The 22,105-nt window shown below is 46.4% G+C and overlaps 1 protein-coding gene across 3 annotated transcripts in view; it reads left to right on the forward strand.

The window, feature by feature from the left end:
- The window catches only part of LOC142572332 (neuroplastin-like), a 57,284-nt gene that overhangs the window by 5,876 nt on the left and 29,303 nt on the right, over positions 1–22,105 (forward strand). Inside the window, exons 2-4 of one of the 3 annotated variants that reach the window (XM_075681353.1) lie at positions 506–826; positions 8,912–9,208; positions 14,491–14,790. In XM_075681353.1, the coding sequence (XP_075537468.1) occupies positions 506–826; positions 8,912–9,208; positions 14,491–14,790 (918 nt within the window). Of the gene's footprint in view, positions 1–505; positions 827–5,838; positions 5,882–8,911; positions 9,209–14,490; positions 14,791–22,105 lie in introns of those variants that run through there. The other 2 variants (XM_075681356.1, XM_075681354.1) reach the window with 2 other exon arrangements.

The following is a 22,105-nucleotide window of genomic DNA, read 5'->3' on the forward strand; positions in this document are numbered from 1 at the left end:
GCAGTGTTACACGTAAAATAGGGTTTTATTGCCACCCTCTGTGAACTTAATTTTCGGTGCATTACGGTGAATACTGCTCACATGACGGTTCACCAGATTTCGGTATCTGTTCACATCAGAATATATATATATATATATATATATATATATATATATATATATATATATATATATATATATGTGTGTGTGTGTGTGTGTGTGTGTGTGTGTGTGTGTGTGTGTGTGTGTGTGTGTGTGTGTGTGTGTGTGTGTGAGATAATAAATATATGGATATGTACAACCCCCCTCCCCTTCTTTAAATCATTTTACGCAGTGCCTCACAAGCTCATCCACTTACCCTTAGCTAACGTCAGCCTTCAAACGATCGAGACTGCTGCCGTTTCTTCTCTTCAGTATACTGCTTGAACGCGTGAGCGCGCGTGCGCGTCGAAACCGAACGTCTTCGACGAAACGCTGCGCAATGTGCGTGACCGAGCGCGCGCTGTTGTGGTTGGCCGAATCCCAGCGGAGGCGGCGGCGGCGGCGCAAGAGGAAGCCGAGGTCGAGTACCGGGGCCCGACCACCGTGTCCGAGGGCTCAGAGCTGCGCGTCGAGTGCCTGCTGCCCGCGCACCGGTTTGCCAGCTGGCGCAAGGACCGCGCCGGGGCGCCGCCCCTGGTGCCGGACCCGTGGAACCGGTTCGACATCGAGCACGGTCCGCGCGACCCGCGCACGGGACGCATCAGCTCCATCCTGACCGTGCGCGGGGCACAGGGAAACCACACCGGCTTCTACTACTGCACCAGCTTCAGCCCGCTGTACCACAGCGTCATGGTCCTGCCGCGAGGCACGCACGCAGCATGCTCTGAAACCGTTGGGAATCGGGCGTCGAACGCGCGACGCTTTTCGTTCGAGTGTATAAGAGCTGTTTTATCGTCGGCGGGTCGTCTTCGCTAATGTTATGGCTAACATCGCGACACCATTGGGTAGCACATGTTTTATTGTGTTAATTAGGGAGATTTAGAAATAGGCTTATAGGAGACCTAACGTTAGGCGGATGCTTTCCTCCGGGCGTCCAGAACAATGACGTAAAAGGGCATACGATATATATAGTGTGTTTTTTTGTGTTTATATGCTAACTCGCTTGGGGTACGCGATTTCTAAAACTCACTATTATTAAATGTATGTAAGTCTATTAATATATGTCTATTATTAAATGTCGGTGTCTCTTCGAGGCACCGGCAATACTCTTCTGCTCTGAAATGTGATTTAAGAAAATGGGGTGAATAAGAAGCAGAAGAAACCTTGCGCGAATAATAGTGACATACTAAAAGGCTTCGCTTCGATGAATTTTTTTATCAACTCGGAAACTTTCTAAGGGACCAATATCGGTTTTATTTTGTAAGTTCGTGCTGCTTTCAGGCGGATGACTTTTTTTCCCCTTTCGTAAAAGCATTTATGAAAGAGTTGAGTTCATGCCGAACAGTTCACAAACGCTCAACTTAACGAAACGAAACATGGACCAAGTTCAGTTCAGCCAAGTAAAAAAAAAAAAGAAACGGGAGAAGTGTTTCTCGCACATGTTCTTACGAACAATTCTTACGCTAAAATTGTCCGTAAGAGGAGTCTTCAGCCAACAGTGGTGTTCACGATTAGTGAAAGCTGCAGGCCATTGGCAAGCAGCACTTACGAACGAAAAGCTTTGTGAATACGGCCCGTATGCACATCGCTTCTGCGCTCTCGTTGTACCTTGGTTTTTATCTCATTACTTTTCTCATATTTCCTGTTCCTTTCCCCGTTAGAACACCACCAACCAATAGATGGCAGATATCATCTGGTTAACCTCCCTGCCATCGCCTTCCCTTATCTCTTCATATTTGCATTCATCGTGCTCTGGTGCTCGCAACGTTGTGACCCTAAAAGGCGATAGAGCGAAACTCGAACGAAACGAAATAAAACCGAACATGTTCTCGCGCTCCCGCTTGCGTCAGAGTGTTTTCGCTTGATGCGTGTCTAGATGGAACAGGGCGACACCTGGTAAAGGTGTTTCAAACTAAAATGAGCAGAACTCTACGACGCTGTGCGCATGTATGTTGCATGTCAGCATGCGTTGAGGTTTAAGCTGGGGTGTGCTCCCAATAGAATTATTTTCGTGTGTGTCCCGTCACGAGCTTCCACGCAACACACTGACATTTTGCAACGTATCTCGGTTGATGACAGAATCACGGGCCGAAAATACGCTGCGAAGCGGTGTTCTCTAACAGTTCTTCGATTCTATTTTAAATTTAACTCGAAAGAATTCAATTACAAGAATGCAATAGGTGTAAGTACATCTAGTTAGAACTTTAGTTAGTAATACAGAACAGTAATACAGTAATATGTGTGGCTACGTGTAGCAGTATTTGCCTTACCTGCCAAGCTGTAAACTTCAGGATTCGTGAAATCGCTGGACATGACTCTGAGGAAGATGAGCGGGTACTTACAAGGAGTTATTTCTTTTTTTCTTTAAACTTGATCTGAGCACACATCTTTTGAAAGATACATGCGCACTTCATTAACAATACTTTTCCTTTAGACGCAGCACCCAAGCAGCAGCAAACTTGTAACTGCAGAGACTTACAAGGAACATATTGCTTTTACATCGCAGTGACTCTACCTGCAAATTTGCCGGTGCCAATTCCACCTGCTTCGGGAACTTGCTCTAAATGGGTACCCGTCTGGCGCCTATTCACCAACGAAACACTTCCAATGGAAAGTTCGGCGACCGAAGAGCCAATCTTTTTTCTCGAACAGAATTTATTTTTACTAAAAATTTATGCAACATTTATAAAGTCGTAAAACGAACCTAAATTTGTAAACTTTACGCACAATTCAGGACGACTGGCAGGTATAGTTTCTACCCAATTATCTGCGCATATCTGTGCGCCTTCGGTGGTTCTTTTCGGAACGCTCTTTTCGTACGTTTGCGGAACTGTACAGGCGTGTGCGTGTTCTTGTGATCACTTCTCTACCTTGCTTTTAACGCATGTGTCGTAGCAAACATTGCATGTATGTTCGTGCTCTATACCTTCACTGTTTTTTGGTGCTTTCTGTTTTCGTTCTTGTCTCCTCTGTGATTACGAGTAGTCCTTTTAAATTCGTACCGTAATAAATGTTTATTTATCGTAGGTGAAAATCGCCATACTCTCTTCTGTTTCAAATGGATAGACTGTTGGGCAAGTTTGTACGGTAACATAGTCTTGGTTTATAGCGCGAAGGGACACAGACAAAGACTAAAAGCAGAGAAGATGAGCGCTAAGACGCAAATGTCAAACCATGCGCGAAATAATTGAGACCTTTCACGTTAAAAGATTAGAGGAGAGTTGCCTTAGCAAAACATCAATATCACTGTTATACAGTGAATTCCAATATCTTATCAGCACGTGCGTCCATCTCAACTAGTGCCTTTTCTTGCTTTTATGGCTTCCCTACTTTATGATACGTTTATCTGTTGACTGATATTCTTTAAACAATGTGACGTTTCTTTGTTACGGTTTTTTTTTTTTTTTTGCAATCGCTTATATATGTTGACCTTTTCAATAAAGATTTAGTTGAGAGTTAGAGCTCGTCTTGGTCTGCTTCTAGTCTTCGTCTGTGTCCCTTCGCGCTTAAACCGAGAGTATGTTTCTTCTGTTCCCTTGCTTTCTCTTTGTCGCATGTAATTTTTTATTATTGAAACTTTCGGCTGTACTAGATATGGGTTTACGGTGTGGTAGACTTGCAGCGAGATTCTCGAGCGAGAAAAATACTCTGGTTGTATTATTATTAATAAAATGCAAATGATGATTTGCGACAGCGAAATGACAAAAGCCGGTCTGGCCAGTACCTCCACAAAAAGAAGGAAAAATAACTGAGAGCAGCGAAAGAAAATGCACAAGATGCTTGAATTATATTTCTCGAAAAAGATGAAAAAAAGAAGACGCAACAAGGTCTACACACGGACACCATGACATAAAGTGTTACGATGTCCGTGTACTCGAAAAACAGCTTTTCACGAAGTCTATATATATAGTTATCCTAGTGATACACCCCCCCCCCCCCCCGCTCCCTCAACATATTAAATAGCGTCCTTCATCGATCTACACCATTGACAATTCCACATGTTTTAATTTAACGAGACCTCAAATCTATTTGTTTTATTCATATTTACGAGGAAATTTGTCTCTGTAAGCAAGGACGAGCGGGATAAATGAAGGCACTAAAGGGGCAATTTACAAATGACAACCATACTGGCCCTCCCCTTCAGCGAAAAGAAAGAAAGTAGCATCTGGCAACATTACATATCACCTACAAAAAAAAAAAAAAAAACAGGAAAAGGCAGCGGTGACCGGCGTGTTTCTATGTCAGACATAACAAAAGGAGCAACAGCACAGTGACTGTGCTGATTGCAGCGCTGAACAGGCAAACAGAACTAAAGAAGCGAGCAGATAAAGAGCACGAGGACAGGCGAAAGTGCTGTCGCCTGTCCTTGAAGCTTTTTGCGTGTTTCTATACACTTGTGGCAGGCTCTGTATTCACTACTAAAGCTCCTGCATCTACGCGCCACCGCCGCTACGTGTATGGAGGGGCTTTATTCACTACCAAAGTACGTTGAAACGAGACCGTTCTTCCAGTCAAGTGACCTAGTTGAACGACTCTGACACTCCCGCGAGCTTCTGTGTGCGCGCGCGTGTGTAGGAATTTTTTTCTCTTTCTCTCTCTCTACCTTTGCATTTACTTATTTTTCTTTTTGTCTGACCTCAACCATATCCCAGCGCAGGGTAGCAAACTGGACGCTTATCTTCCGGCTAACCTCCCTGCCTTTCAGGTATCATTTATCTCCCTCTCCTACCACCTGGACCGCACTCACGCCCTGTTGAAAAGCTCGTTGACTGCCGCCATAAAGCGACAAAAGAAATACAAATCGTAGCAGCGAAAGCAGACGATCGCTCCGCACCCGCGTCCGTCGAGACAATGCAGACACTGCATTCACGCTGAGCGAGCTACAGTGCGAGTCCCCCAAATCGATCGCATCTTTGCACACGTTCGCACGCGTTCCTGTGCAGGTGCATTGAATGACGTGATCACGGCGTCGCGAGAGGCTTGTAAGAATCCTCAATGCGTCTTCGGCGCCTCTCGCGGTGCGCACGTGCGAGGAATGCTGACGAAGTTTGTTGACGTGTACGTCGCTTCGACGTGGTCTTGTCTGGCGGCTGCCGGAACCAACTGGATAAATGCACCGGCTCCTAATGACGCGACGCTGCCGGTGCCACGAGGGCGTAGGTGGAAGAAAATTCCTAGGCGCCAGGCTGTCGCCCTTTATCTTTTTCTCTCTAGCTGTTTTTTCTTTTTTTTTTTTTGTGCGTAACACGAACGGCACTGCAGCAGCAAGGCACGCGCTCAGTGCGCTGAAAAGCAAGGAATGCGGCCGTCAAACACAGCTGCTTCACTGCAAACGCAGTTTTTTCTACTGTTTGCAGCGGTCACTAGTGGTTTTTTTTTGTTATTATTATTCTTTTCCTATGTATTTGTTCTTTTCTGTCTAGCGACAGCATTTCGGCAATGATCCTACAGCTGCACGAACTGTCACTATCAGAGTGCCGAGTCTCGTTTACTCCAAAAGATCTACAAATATATTTGGTAGCCTTTTCTAAGAAGACCGCGAAGTTCACGCGTTCTTCAAATGCCGTCGATCGTCAGTCACACTTTGAGAACCGAAATAAGTGCGTCTCGCACTTTGCAGCAGTCTGGTATCGACGAACGGGAAGCCTCCTTCTGCTGTTCGTTCAGGGCTGAACCACACAGTTTTCAATGTGCGTCTAGCGAACCTCCGACGATGGCTTAATTAGCGTTTCGATGAAGACAGGAACGCTAGCGGAAACAAGTAAGCAGGACAAGTTGCAAGTCGGCGTTTGTGCCGTTTACTTGTCTACGTCGTTTCAAGACTTTGTTCGCGCTGCACAGTTGGCTGCATTCGCGGTCAGTAGGCGATCTTCAGTGCGATGTGAACCAAGTGGCCCAGTAAAGCTTTGTCGTAACTCCGGTCAAGCGCCGGTCCGCAGGACTCCTCTTGCAGGGTCACCGAATCTAAATGTAGTGTAGGTGCAAGAAATGAACTTCATGATACCGGCAAACCGGTGTCCGACTGTCGACCACAAAGAGGCGGTAGTCTGGCTCTTCCGAAAGTAACGACGGGTGGGCTCTCAAATACGGGGAACCACAGGGACATTGGCCGGACAGGCGTGAATGCCTGCCCAGTGAGGATGAGGAAAAACTGGTTCTTCGAATAAAGGAACACTAATAATGAATAGAAAAAGATATTTCAATTCGACTTGCTTCGAAACGCGCCTCGCTCTTATCGGTGTTTTAACGTCAGCATTTATTATATGTCCCTGTGGAGAGAAAGCCAACAGACACGGAGACAGCAGTGCTGTCCGTACGCTGAGCACGTACTTCGCTGGCTTTCTTTTCAGTTAAACTACGTCACGTACTGGTGGCGCATTCAGTAGTAGACGAAATTCATTTCATTACTTCCCCTCTAGTACTATCGTGTTATGGTTGCACATTTAGTTCTTCTTCAAGATTTTTTCACAGAAGGTCCGAGTACGGCTACTACACCGATAAATGTGTCGACGTTTTTCTTTTAGCCAAATAGTTTCTTAAGAAAAATCACTGGTTTATCTTTATAAAATAAAACGGTCCTGAATCGCGTAGGCCGGGCGTAATATTAAACACTAAACGCGCCCTTATATGAATGTCTATAAGATCGTGATCGTATACCGGTAAACCTGATTTGGTATTTTTCTTAATTTCTTATTTCCTTATATATATATATATATATATATATATATATATATATATATATATATATATATATATATATATATATATATATATATATATATATGTATAGTCATTTCCTTTATCTAAAATTCGACATGAGGCTCATAGAAAGGATAACTTCCCTGTTTTTCATCTCCTCTCTCTCTCTCTCTCTCTCTTTAAAAGTTTTCGTTCAGATTTGGGAAGAGAGAAAGGAAAATTTAATGACACGAAAGGAATAAATGTCGGCCTCAGGCACATTTCTTTAGTCGACTACTGTGCTTGCAGGGGAAGGAAAAGAAAGAAAGAGGACCAAGATGGATGACGATGACGACAGAGGGATGAGGCAAAACACATAGCGGGCAAGACTACTTACAGCCTAGAATTCAGGCCCATACTTCTTAAAAAAAGTCATGTAAGGCCTGCACGGCCTGAAAGCTAGATTTAAATGTCGCGCCAAGGCAGTATAAGGCCCTCTGACAACGGTTGCTGTCGAAACGGGGAAGAGCACTGGTCAAACCATGTCGATCTTCCACGTACTCAGAGCAGTCACGTAGCGTATGCTTCATAGATTCGTGCGAACGGCACTGCTCACGGTGTGGAGACTCAGTGCGTTGCCATAAGTGCACCTAACGGCGGGTAAACGCCAGTCCAAGCATAAGCATGTGCAGAAGATTTCCACAGCTGCACTGAATTTTCGGTCATGATCTAAAGGTTATCTTGGGGCCCAGTCTCTGGAGGCGTCTGTGGCAATTTTCCGGTTGGACCCAGTGCTTTTCTGTCATTTTTCTGTATCACAATTGAGAGAAGGCGGTTGACGTCAGCTCTTAGAAATGGAATTGTAAGCAGTGGCTCTGAGGTCTGCGAGAGCCTTCTTCGCTTGGGGGCATTGGCCAGGTCATTTTCACGTAGCCCGCAGTGACCGGGAACCTATTGAAATGTGATACGGTGGTCACTCTCTTCCGCTAGAGTATGTAGCTGGGCAGTGCGAAGAGCCAACGCGCTGGGCTATTTCTTTTATTGCGCCTGTAAGTAGCTGCAGAGCCAATTTCGCGTCACTGAATCCTGTCCACACTTGAGGAAGTTGCCTGGAAATGTAGAGAACCGCTTCTCTGATTGCCACTAGGTCCGTGAATGTCGATGTTGTTTTGTGACGTAGATGAAACAGTCGAATGGTTCGATGGCTCGGCGCGACGAAATCCACAGCTGATGCGGACGATGTCGCTGAGACGTCTGCATACACTTTACCAGTTCATTTGGTGCACGGTAAAGAATCCCAAGTGGTCAAAGTTAATCCGCAGTCCCCCCCCCCTCCCCTCTACAGCGTGCTGCATAATCATATATTTGTTTTGGCACGTAAAATCTCATAATTTATATTATTTTCTTACGCTTTTTCCTAGGAGCTATATTGCTTAGCCTTATATTCAAGTGTGGGTTGTCTGAGGCCTACAATAGGATTACCTTATCGGGGACACACAAATTGGCTTCCTTCGTCAAACAAGTGTTTTTGAAAGGGTTACTTCTCTGTGACGCTTAAAAGGATAACAAATGCCGACATGAGTGGCACGTACATGGTAAACACATTATAGGAAAAATTAATTCCTGCCGGTTATATCTAGATACGTAACTATATGAGCAAGCTATCATCTTTATTTTTTTTTTTCGAAAAGCGAAAGCTACATGTTCAATGGAACGAAGGCGGGAACGTGCGTGTTAGAATCATGGCATCTTATGGACTTGTGTCAGGTCGAGGTGGAGCGGAAATTTTGATATTTCTATGTGAACTGCCTTCCGCGTTACGTCGCTTTCTCATCGTTGCTCCTCGTAAAATCATAGCTTGACTAATTAATTTCCTTCCATGTTTTGTTTATATTATGATTAAGTATAACTTTGCTTCTTTGTTTGTTTTGTTTTGTTTTTGTTATAGATGCATGTTTCTTGCTTTAATTCGAATTACGTTTAGTGCCGCTCCATTGTCTCTCGGTGATTACGCACACATTCCGCAGCTCTGTCATGTGTTACGTGTGGTCGTAGCAATGATTACTGCACGTTCTTGAAGTGAACCGTCTTGTTGCTTGACCTGTCCGTCCAGGCTACGTCCACGACAGCACGGGACGCGTGGGTGCCGGGGCCTGCTATCGGCTGGAGGAAGGCAAGCGCCTGGTGCTGGACTGCGACGGCCTGTCCAAGCGCTCGGACCGGTTCCCGTTCGCCTGGATGAAGAACAACCGGCGCTTCCTGCCTTCGAGCAACGGGGAGGTGCGGCTCGAGCAGACGCGCCTCATCATCGAGAAGGCGCGCCGAGAGGACGCCGGCGTGTACATGTGCTCGGACATGATGTCCACCGGATACGGGCAGTCCACCACGGGCCGGGTGCTGCACGTGGCCAGTACGTGCCGCGCGTTTAGATTGATTGATAGATTGATTGATTGATTGATTGATTGATTGATTGATTGATTGATTGATTGATTGATTGATTGATTGATTGATTGATTGATTGATTGATTGATTGATTGAACCGTCAAGGGTCGCTATGATTATAGAGGCTCGCTGGTGTAGTCCACGCAGGCAGGCCTAAATTAACCCCACCAGGTGTCGTTGGTCTGCCAGAAAAATTGATGAAAAAGTCCGTGAACTACTGTGAGGAAAGGGAAAGTTTGGCGGATGTGGGATGCACGTTTACGTGTCACGCCTCGCTGAACAGCGCAACAAATATGTGCAGTGCAGCCAATATTGCCCTCGCTTTACGCTACAGCATTTGACAGTAGTGGCACAACTGCTCACATCCAGCGCTCTTGTGCTTTTTTACAAGATCATAGCGGTGAATTTTACGAAGTCTTTTGCTTTCAAATCGGAAGGGCCGACAACGACTCATGTGATGACATACGGTAACTAGGGTACTCCAACATGCTATGTGTCTTAATAAGAGCAGCATTCCGGGCAAGTTGGTAATCTTGGTGTGTCGTCTTCTTTCACGTCCGTGTCGTTTTTTATGTCGCGCAATATCATTTAAGCAATGCTATGTGTCATTGGCCTCTCTACAATTTACAGAGACGATCGCTCGCAATCGCGATAGCGCGCTTTGATCAAAGACCGCTATCAGAGGAAATTATTTTGAAATGCCCACCTCACAAGCCATCGCAGCTGGGAGCGATGAGGGCACTGTCGGAGTTTTCAAGGTCGACCGACCTACACAAGCGGTCGCAGCCCGAATTGGTGTTCGTGGCGCCACAAGTGCTACTGTAGCTATAGTACGCGGCGATAGTGACTGGCTGTGGTTGTATGTCTGTGCTACGTTTCTCTCCTTCTCTGTATATTTTCCTGTCACTTTACCTCCCCCTTCTCTTGTGCAGGTTTGCAAACCGGACTTTCCCTTCTGGTTTAGCTTCCACGACTTTCCTCTCTCTCTCTCTCTCTCTCTCGAGCGGTAGACCGCAACGTGCCTTGTTAGATCATACAAGTGATGCGCACTTCACTGACCACTGGCAAAAGAGCTATAATGACAGAAAGGCAACAGTCATGTCTTGGCACTGTCGCGCAATGACGACAGGATGGATGACGTTCACTAATTCACAGTATTCCTCCGATATACCTTTACACATTTCAAGTAAAGAAAGACGGAGAGAAATGCAAAGAGGTTAACAAGCTTGCAAGGCTGTGGGAGAAAAATGAAAAAGGGGAGGGTGACTAGTAAAAGAAGGTCAATGGGAAAACAGCGAATGTGTGCGTGCACATCGCAGGAACGCTCACCATATAAGGCAGTCAATTGCGGCTTCAAAATTTTTCCTAACATTCTGGTGGCGCTCTGAATACGCATCACGGGGCTAAGATGATAAGATCATCTCTTCCGGAAACGGTTTACTGTCCCTGCTGCTTAGACTACAGCAAACGAGGGAACTTTCTGGCCTCCATTGGCAGATGTTATCGCAACCGCAAGGGTTACGCGCTGCCATTGTCAGTCATCCGAATCAGGAGTGAATAATTGTTCGCGAATGCGACCGCCAAAATGCACTCAGATGCCTTGCGATGGGAGAGTGCGACGGAAGTAGCAAAGAGGCTCGGCGAGCAAAAGAGATAGCGAGTATGGTTCCGTGCGTTCCATTGTTGTAACGTGACGCGACCGATGTACAATCGAGTGAAGTTGCCTGCCGGAACGTTTCTTGACAGTGAGAGTGACAGATGCTGATCTTGTTGACGAGCAAAGAGCGCATGCTGCTACGTCGGCATACCCTTTAGTAAAGGCGCTGCTTTAGCATATACTCTAATGCTGCCTATAGTCCGCACTTTCGATTTTAATGGTGCCGCTGTGCGTGGTATCCAGTGAAGTATGGTATGTCGTGTCGATTCTAGACAGGTTGAGGGTAAACTTGTCAAACTTCAACCAAACCGACATTCAGCCGGAGACGTATGCGCATTTACGAAGACACGCTGAAAATCAGCAAATACACACCACGCACCCATATTTCTGGCTTACTGCTAAGTGAGGCGAGAAAAGCCATTGGTAAAATTATGCGCGTAATGAATCGCGTACGACCCCTATGCAGTAAAAACGCATGCGTGCTTGTGTGTTATCGGACGCGCCTCCACTCACCTATAGAGAAACAGCTTCTGTCGCTGCGACCCTGAATTGTCTTGCGCCAAATCAAATCACCTGGCATCCGAGAGGCTTGCAGTCACCGGGGTTTTTCTTCTCTTTTTAATAATGTAATGCGGATGTTGGCACCTTGTTGCCACATTGCCTATCTTCAGATCATCTGATTCCATGTCATATCTCAAATATCGAGAATGAAAGCATGAGTGACTCGGAAACACCACGAGGCTGGCACTGCGACGCCTATAATCTCAGGTTGCGCGTAAATTAACGTGCCTCAACTCTTTCCTGAGTCATCAATCCCGAGATCGAAATCATATAAGTGATTTGGCGCTGCAAAGAGCTCCGCGAGAAAACGAATACACGCCGGCAAGGACGCCAAGCGTTCGTGCACGTTTCCTCGTAATTATTTGCAACCAAAAATAAAACACTAGACACACGCGCGAGGCTTACATTTGTGGCATCTTTTTTTTTTTTTTGCTTCAGTTGTACAGTGTGTGTAAAAAGTGCACGGAGCGCGGTACCTGAGAAAACGTTGAATATTTCTTCTGCCTGGGCCCGCAATTTCAAATTTGCTAATTTGCTGCCTTTATTGACGTGCGCAACCAGCATATACAGTGCTATACTGTTTCACTGGCTGCAAGCTAAAACAAGGATAAGATCAGGCTTTTTCGGGGAACCCACGTGACGCAAACTTCTGAATCCTACTACACATATTCGGTCAAAAAAAAAAAAGAAAAAAAATTGAGTTATGCTGATCCACCGTGAACGAGGAGAAGGGAAACAGAGAGGCTCGGTTTTTGTTAATCTCGAGCATATAAAGCCAGCAGTTAGGCAATGAAGCGAGTGAAAGCCTAGGGGCAATTTGCTGTGATTGTAATTGCAATGTAGAAAATAATGAAGGGGGAAACGGGGAAATGAAAGCGGACGAAAAGGTAACTTGTCGAAAGTGGGGACAGAGCCCACAACCTTCGCATTATATGGTCGCTGATGCATCATGTCATTTATATACAGCCTTGCGACTTTGCACACGAGATGCCCAATATAAAACTCGCGCGTTGTCGTCAAGCACGCTCCTTCATTTAGGAAGGACGACTGAGCGTTACCTTTACACAGTTCGTTGATGAGCTTAAAGAACGAAAGTCAAGAGTCAAGTCAAGCATGCCTGATAACGACACAATATTTAATGATACGCAGGCACAAAACAGAGATAGAGCAAGACATGGGGGGGGGGGGGGGGGGAGGAGTTTAGAAGGAAGAACATTGCAGAGAACGCCCGCATAGAATGTTGTGCGAATCTGTCACCTATACATGCTGCCACGTTATTCTGACCTTTCCGACCTCACCTAAGCTACATAAAGCCAAAGAAAACGCTCAACCTTAAGAAAAGAGGTCGCATTATAGACCAGGTTCTTTCAACTTTTTTTTTCTCATCATTTACCCTAAGGCATATTATTTAAATAAATACGTGCAGTCATTCATTGTGAAAAACCTTCATAAGTGGTCTGTGCAACTTATCATATAATTAACTGTTCGTGTACTCTGTGGGCACATTCCGGGACGTCTTCGTTCTCTTGTGATTTTCTTCGCAATCACGACGAAAGTCTCGGTCTCCGTGCACTTTGCTTTTCTTTCGTTTTTGCGAGTGAATATTGAAAGTCTCTACGATTTTGTTTTCATAATCTTGTGCCTGCGAGAGGCACCGGCTCTGACGCTTGTGATCTATGTGAAAAAAATCATGAAAATAAAGTCGAAACACGGTAACAAGCTATCGCTGTGATACAGTGTTATGCCCCATTCCGCGTTTGTCGTGAAGTCGTGGAGTGATTCGTGCTCGTGTTGCTCCTCCTAAAGAGAGGCGATAAAAAACAAACATGACTGGCAAGGCTGATTTCGGCTTAACAATCGCATATTAATTAACAGAACGCATGAAAATACAGTATGAAACTATAACCAACAAGCAAAAAAAATTTGCACTAATATGTGCTACACACACTGATAGCGATCCCACTTTTTTTATGTTCTGACTGTAGGTTTACCGCTGGTTGCAATATTGCGGGAGACAACTTTGGCCGTTGCTGCCGCGTCTGTCAACTTTCTAGAAACACTGTATCAAACTGACAGCACCGCCTTGGCATCAACAGACATTTCACATTCCCTGCGCTTTTATTGACTTCGGCAACCGGCCTTCCGTCCGCAACCAATTCATTCTCCGGGTAATAACAGGTGGGGTTTTACTCCACAAAACTGCACAGTGAATTATGAGAGACACCCTAGCCAAGAGCGACACAGTCCTCTAGCGAACGAGACAAACGGGTGTACATCCCGTTGTCGCGGGCAGACGCTGCAGCACAGCGTCGTCGTTTACTCGATCGGCCAATAACATTTCGATTTAGGCTATTACGAGTGTTTGCTAATACTCCGTTGAGCTCTCTCGGCGCTTTGTGGGGATGTCAACTGGCGCTCCAACTCTCGCGCAGTGACACCCCATTATTCCGTCCTTTGTGGCTGAACGTCGCTTTCACTAATCCTCGCTCATCGCTGTTTGGAATAACTGAGGGCACCGCGTTGCAACGTTGGCGGTTCCAACGAAACCGCAGAACGCGTTTTCAGTGTGTGTTTTTTCGACAAACTCAGAGCGACACCACGCATGCTGGACAACCGATCGTTCACGGACCTAAAGGCGATAAAATCAAGGTGTCGAATGTGTGCACAAAGCCAAAGGCTGTGCACAGCCGCATGGAACGCCGTCAATGTTAGTAAAAAAAATATATATATAGCTGTATTGTGTGCGACCGCATATAACTCTGTGGGGGTGAAGGGGCGTCTGTGTGCGCGCGTTCTCCTTCTTTTTTTTTTTTTTCTTTCTTCTTCCCTTTGTCCCTCCTCCTGTGAAGGGTAGAAAACCGGATACAATGCCCAGTTAACTTTCTCTTCCTCTCTAAGGAATAATTTCGGCCGCGCGGGCTTCTTCAGCGATCTCGCAATTGCAGTCAACGACGTCTGAGAAAGCGAAGTGCGCGCGCGCGATGCAACCCTTCTTCGGCCAACACATCTGAGCCCGTTCATGCCGTGCGCAGCCCCCGTGGACCTGGTGCCGTTCAGCCCCCGGCTGGTGGTGCGCGACGGGAGCACGCTGCGGCTGCGCTGCAACGCGTCGGCCGTGCCCCGGCCCGAGGTGTCGTGGTGGAAGGACGGCGAGCCGCTGCCGGGCGGCGGCCGCGTGCGTCTGCTGCACGGCCCGCCCCCGGACAGCCTGCCGCTGGCGCAGCTCGAGGTCAGCTTCATGGGGGCCGAGGACGAGGCGGTGTACGCCTGCAGGGCGTCGCACCCGGCCTGCGAGCTGAGCGCCACCACCGCCACCAGGGTGTTCGTCAGGAGTGAGTGCCCTCTCTCTCTCTCTCTCTGTGCGTGCACGCAAGCGACGCCCTTCCTTTCGCTGCTGCTCCTTCCCTCTTTCTTCCGCCACTCTTTTCTATCCCTTCCCCCCTGTGCAGCACGGTTGAGGTGTCCTCATCTGAGAGACAGTTACTGCGCTGCACTTTACCCCAATTCTTCCTTCCTCAAATAAGAATCTCTATCTCTTCCTTTCGCTCTCCCTATACGGGAGTCTCGAAGCGATTATGCGAGTCTCGCCCCGACCGGTGTTATCTCCTTGCATTTCCCATTGCTCGCTCCTCTGCTTTCGTTATTGGAAACTCGTCATTTTTCAGACGCGGCGTTGCGCACGGATCGCTCGCGTTGCTCGGCCAATCAAAAGCAGCGCCTCCTTTGCCATCATCAGCAACCGTGCTCTGTTCTAATGTTGACGTATTCGCTGACGGGGCAGCGTCATTATGACGCCGGTGTACACATAAGGCAGAAATGCACGAGGCGAACTATTTATTTATTTATTTGTTTGTTTGTTTGTTTGTTTGTTTGTTTGTTTGTTTGTTCTTCTGTTTACCTTTCAGCGGTCACCCACGTTGGTTTTGGCGCTGATAGCGTCTTTTCCTAAAAGGAGTAATAAAGTACCCAAAAGCATGGCGATTCAAACTCCTCCTTGAAACGGATGCACCGATTCCAGGATCGACACAATGTCAGAAGTACATTATAGGACATCGAGCTCAGCGCTTTCCATATACAAGTTAGCGAGCGCATATTCCTTGGCGGGCAAATGTATACTCTCGCGGATGCCGGTTGACATGGCTGCCGCGTTGAGGACGCAGTCCAGGAGGCCGACTCGGAGATGTTTTTTGAAGCAGTTATAATTAGTTTGCAAACCAACTCCCCCCCCCCTCTTTGTTATCGCGTATGTTATCTAGTATTTTATTCCTGAGTGTTTCTTAACTTTGTGGTTATTTGAGCGTGTATGCACGTAATTCAACGTTTCCTTAGAAAACCAGAAGAACTAAGCGGTTCCTCTGGCTCTTAAGTCATTTACTGCGACAACAGCATTTTCCCACAGTAAAGACGTCCATCTTGTTTTGTCTTGCCTGCTTGTTCAATAAATATTTGCGCGCACCCGTCCACGACGGAATGGCCAAGAAGTCAGCGGTGGTTGGTTGGGGATCTAGGGGTGATGCGGTCGAAAAACTTTATTTATTATTATTATGGGGTTTTACGTGCCAGAACCACCTTCTGATTATGAGGCCCGCCGTAGTGGAGGACTCCGGAAATGTCGGCCACCTGGGGTTCTTTAACGTGCACCTAAATCTAAGTACACGGGTGTTTTCGCATTTCGCCCCCATCTAAATGCGGCCGCCGTGGCCACGACTCGATCCCGCGACCTCGTGCTCAGCAGCCCAACACCATAGGGTCGAAAAACTGTCGAATAACTTGAAGTAAGAATATGAAAAAAATGTGATATATTTGAAATTATATTGAACTGATAATTATAAATTTTGTGATATTATAGGAAGTGTTGTTTAGATAAATAGTATGTTCCTTTATCTTCTTTGTGATGCACACAACTTCCTTTCTACAAACGGTATAATAGCGCGCATATTGTAGAACATTCCAGTTTGTCAGTTAATTCAAAATTAAATAAGATACTTGGCTTGGATCGCGCAGCGGATTGACTCGTTCGGCGGATATTTAGCGGGCTTAGAAAAGAAATTCAAGGTACGACTGTGCGGAAGGGCAGGCGGAATTATAATGTTGGCGAACACGCCACGACCGCGAACGAGGCACTCCCTATCTCCAACGCGCGCTGTCCGGAGTTAGCTTTTTTTGAACGAATAAGAAGTATTAAGCAAACAACGTGTCAACCGACAGTTCGCGCAAAGCGCCAGACTTACCTTTCCGCTTGCCTCGTACTGCTTGATATCCTCGAGCAACATAATGAGTACAACCGGCTATAGCGACTGGCATTCGGCCAAGCTGTCTGGCTAGCTCGTATGTAGTATACTTGCACGGCCGTTTTTATGGAGTCCGTGATTGTGCGCCCGGCGTCTCTTCAGGCTTGGAGACGAGGCAACGACGAAAAATAAATCCTTACAGAAGCCACGCCACAAGGTCGTCGCCGTTTACTTCTTCGCTTCGTACATAATTATTTCCATGTTGCCATCTGACCAGGACCTCGCCCCTTGACGCCTCTCTCCTCTCGTCTCTCGATTATACAGGATTGCAGCTACACACCAACTTGCAGTTCGCTTCTTGAAGGCGTGTGGCGTCGCGCAGTTGAAACGAGGTGCGAACGAAGTTATTTACTTTTCAGCATCTCACAACGAGCAGGAAAAGAAAGATGTGAGCAAAGCTGACGTGTTGCCTGCAGGTTCATCGCGATGAAATAATAACAATAATAAAATGTTTAAAGAAGTAGGAGTTTGTATACCGTTTGATAGTTTCGGGCCACCTGAATAAGAAACGTTTACTAGCTCACTCAGTTTGTGCCGATGACCACGGGCGCCAAGAAAAGCTTTGGCCCTTTGAACAGACAGAGGTGAACATGAGCGCGAAATACAGGTTGGCTATCGTCGCTTAGTGTAGTTGCTTGTTGTGCTAAAACGTCATGACGAAACTTGATCGGTAGATTGCATGTGCTGTCGCCGTGACGGCAGCGCCTCGCTGGAGGGCAACATCAGAGTGAAAAGAAACATCCTTGTCTAATCCGCTCACCGCCACCGTATACCTCCATAGATAGAGGGAGGGAGGAGATACAGGAAACAGGGAAACTGACCGCCTAGCTAAACGCAGCAACTTAATCAATACCGGAAAACAGTAGAAAGAGAGAAAGGAAAAGAACACAATAATAATGAAATGGCTGTCACTCTTCTGAGGCACTTACTAGATAAAAGAAAATCTTTGTACGAGTGGGCCTCGTCGCTGGTATACATTTCGGGGCAAACGCGTGGACGAGTGAGACTCGTCCTCGGCACGAAGAGAGTAAATGCTGTGGTTGGTGTTTTTGCACTGGGAATGCACTGTCTTCAGGGTCGGCTACAAACCAGGATCGGCTGACGCTACAAACCAAATTAAAGCCGTTGCGACGACACATGTCATGCACTTGTGTAAGGATAGACCCACCAAGTCACCGCCGTTTATTACGGTATCTATACGAGATCGGCCCAATTTATTCGCCCAGAAACGTAATACGGGGAGAAGAGCCAAAGCGAAAGCTTCGCTCTAAAAGATGTTAATGTACGCAGACATCACGTCATCACGAGCGCACTTGCATGTGCGCGCACTGTGGACTGGGGCTGCGGACGGAACTCCAGTGCGACGACTGCGACGTCGCCAGTTCCCGCTGTTTGACGTGACGTTTCTGGCAGACTTTCTCGTCGTTTTCAGCCATCAGAAGCAACGCTCAAGTCGCCTTCGACAGCGAGCTGCTTCCGCGTCGGTAATCGCCTGCGTCATCCTTCACTAACGTCGATTCGCAGGCTATATACGGAAGAGGCCGCTCATATCGCGAGGCCGCGTGTTGTTCGCTTCCTGATGTGTCACTGTATCACTGGGCGAAGCCGCGCTTCCGTCTCTTCCATCTACCCTAAGATCCCTAAGGCTGGGCAGGCGGCATCTTGGTACACACAAATTTCGGGGAGGGGGGCACGTGTTAAGTGTGCCTATCGATCTATCTCAGTAAGAAATTATCCAAGCGTGTTTTCACACTATCAAAACTACTTCGTGAGCAATAAGGAAATAAGCGTGACAACACAACACCTTTCTACAGTCGTGCGCTAGTCTCAAACTGCGCGGGCATTCGGTACCGGCAGTATAGTTAAAGAAGCTCCTAAGCGTAATGGGCATCAACTGCTTATCTTGGGAATTATAGTTCAAGCCCGACAACAAAAAGAGCAGAGGGGGACGACACGTCGCTGTACGGTGTGCGGAAGAAGTAAAAAATACAGCCTTACGAAATGCTTTTTTGTTCTTCTTTTTTTCTTGGTGCCGACGTCAGCAACAGAGAATGAGCCTTATCGCGGAAAGCGGGTTGCACTGGATGGTACACAGCTGCTATACGTACATTGCAGCTGCAAGCGTCACGTGACCATGCCACATTTTGCTGCCAGACGCATCGTACACGTACTGCCTTGTGTCGTGTCGAGATCAACCGCTCTGTACAGACTCCGCTGTTGGGCAGTATAGCAAAATGCAGCTTTTTCGTGTCCGCGTGCGTGCGAGGGAAAACGTTGTGCAGCCGTCGCAATTAAAAGCAAAAAAAAAAAAGAAAATTTACTAAGCAGTCTATATATTTGTTCTCATGATCATGCTGGATCAGGAGTCCAGTTTGATTTTGTGGCACTGCGCAAACGTAGCCGTCACAGTTATTCGCTTAACAAAAATCTGATACTGGAGCGAGTCAATTCGAAAAGTGATGGTGCGGGCTACGGGATTTTGAATAGTGGTAATTTCGAACCGAGTAAGTTTATTCGTGAAAAAAAAAACATCTGCTTTAAATACGATGTGATCAAGTCGGCTATCTGTGATCATGTGCTGCCTCATTATCCATTTTTCCATTTTTTTTCTTTTTCTATTGCCACTCTTCCCTGTAATGCCTGTACGGAGTTTAGAGTAAATAAATGAAATGAAGTATTGAACCAAATATTGCATATTTCTTCGCTCCTAAGGATTGATAAACATGCAAAGGCTATACAGCGTAGAAAATTCATCTATATCCTTCAGTACACTTAACCTCGCTTGCATCTACGAGTTCACGCACCTGTGCAGCCCGGAAAACAACGACATTGGACCGCAACAAGTGCACTCACTCACAATGAAAGCAGTGAAATTAACCAGCAACGCGCAATTCGGTTTGTCGTGTATGCAACCTTTACATGGGGAGGGCTTCAAATTATGACCGTGTCCTGCGTTTTCTTTTGTCGTACCTGTATTGTAAGTGGTATCTGTTGTGGTATGGATCGTTACCAGCTTGCCCAATTTGCAATCCTAATGAATGCGCATCTGATAGCAAAGACACCGCGGTTAGTATTTTGGAATTTTTGGATATTCGCACACGCATACTGCGTATTGCGTATACGGGTAGCGCATATATACGTACATAGTGTATATACGTAGCGCAGTGCAAGTCATTGTGTCGCTACGCCATGTGTGGGATGGATGGATGGATGTTATGAGCGTCCCCTTTGGAACGGGGCGGTGGGTTGCGCCACCAAGCTCTTGCTATTATACTGCCTAATGTCCTACCTAAGTTAAACAATAAAAAATAAAAAAAATAAACATTATAAACTCCCACACCCAAATTTTCTGATCCCCTATTGCTAACTGTGCTTTTGTACGTCTCCGTTACCCCAGGTGTGAGCTCCGTCTGGTGCACGTGGGGTTAAACTATGAGACAGCAAACTTGAAAAAAACAATGGGGGAAATCCAGAGGCAGACATAGAGAAAGCGACAGGAAGGTAGCTGGTGCCTGTCTTCCTCTCGATTTTTCCTTTTTTTTTCAAGTTTGCTGGCATTCTCCTAGCATAACCACGTACCAACTAGCCCAACAAGTCACTCTTTTGCATATCTGGTCTCTTGTTTCAGGCGCCCAAGTGAGGATATACGAGCGTCGTAGCATACGGCTTGTAGCTTGCATTCTCGAGCGCAGACTGTTGTGAAGCGTATACTGCGTACAGTCACAATGTAGCATGATCGCATATCGCGACGTCAAATAATAACCGGACGAATTTCAACCTTCGAATGCCTTTGCCCAAATGTCACAAGACGAGTAAAAGAATCATCAATTGGGTGGCTTTTCTTATTTTTTTTTTTTTTTGAGCGCATGAAACTACGGCTACGCATGACTGCATAGCATGTGTGAATTGCTTTAATTGTGCAGGCCGTTGTTGTTGCTATACAATAAATATATAGCTCCTACCCATGCACTATACGGGGGATTAGAAAGAAAAGAATCGGGTGGCCTATTCCAAGCGATTCGTTCATTAAAATAACTTTATTGTGCGCTCTGTGATTTGGTAGGGTGTGCCTGGACCCCGCCTAGGATTCGACCAAGGGTTGGCGGCTTCCTGGGCTCGCCGGACGGCCCAGAGTGATGATCTGAAATAAATTTTCAAGACTGGTAAAAAGTAAGGGATGTGGAAAGGCGAAGTTACGCGTTGTTGCGAAAAGAACAGCAGCAGTAAGAATCGATACTTATTAATTGAGAATTACATAGAGAGGGAGAAAACGGGCGCAAATTTAACACGGCAATCAGTATGACTCAATGAGGAATGCTGCGAACATCCTCGTGGTTAAATAGTCAGGGCTCCAGACGGAACACTAACAGGATCTGTTTGTAGGTCCAGGTAAAATCATCGAAGGGAAAGTGCTAACATGTTAATTGTCTTGTCGTAGTGCAACGGTCACAATACATAGGAAGAAATATTTAATTGTTTGGTACTCATTATGAAAAGAGCACATAGGAGAAATGACCGAGCCAGACCTGTGGGGTAGATCAGGCCTTGAGGTCTCTCTCACGCAATTTCGTGCAGGGAGGCCTCAATCTCCCGAGTGTTGCACAATTCTTTCTACACGCCAGGGAAATAACAGGCGCTGGCGATTGGGAAAAAGCCGTGAGCATTGGGTCCGATGATTCTTGCACAACTGTACCCGCCCGGACGTTACAGGACGTTGCGGCTGTTCGAGCTTCTTTTCTCCTTTGTGTGTGCATATACTACAGCCGGCACGAGAGAGCGCCCTACATGTGCGGCGCTGCGCTGCTTCCGTGTGCTCGCTCCCATGGAAAACGAATGCGCAATTTTCCGGCGTTGCGAGTCATCCGCCTGAAGTTTCTCGGGCTGCAAGCTGAGTGGCGCTTTGTGCTTGCGAAGAAATATTTCAAAACAAAACCCTCAAAAGAGAGAGCACATAGAGAGGAAAGGCAGGGAGGTCAACCAAACTAGCGTCTGGTTTGCTAACCTGGAAAAGACGGAATATAAAGAGGAAAAGAGGGAGAGAAAGAAAGACTGAGCACTGCGCGCATACAGCACGACGCACAGCAGTATACTACAATTCAGTCATTGAGGCCGGTGTTCCTCAAGAAACTGCAGTATCGCACGAATAGGTATATTGGTTCTGTCTTTATTTATGTATTTTATTTATTTATTTATTCTTAATCCAAACAAGTCAAACGTATTAAGTCCGCACCGCGAAAACATCAACGTAATGTACATTGGAATTAAACAAATACATCAACATTGGCAAACAAGTCTGGCATAATAAGCAGAAGCAAACACACACACACACACACACACACACACAAACACACACACA

This window comes from Dermacentor variabilis, chromosome 2 (genome assembly GCF_050947875.1).
Source record: "Dermacentor variabilis isolate Ectoservices chromosome 2, ASM5094787v1, whole genome shotgun sequence".
Lineage (NCBI taxonomy): Eukaryota > Metazoa > Arthropoda > Arachnida > Ixodida > Ixodidae > Dermacentor > Dermacentor variabilis.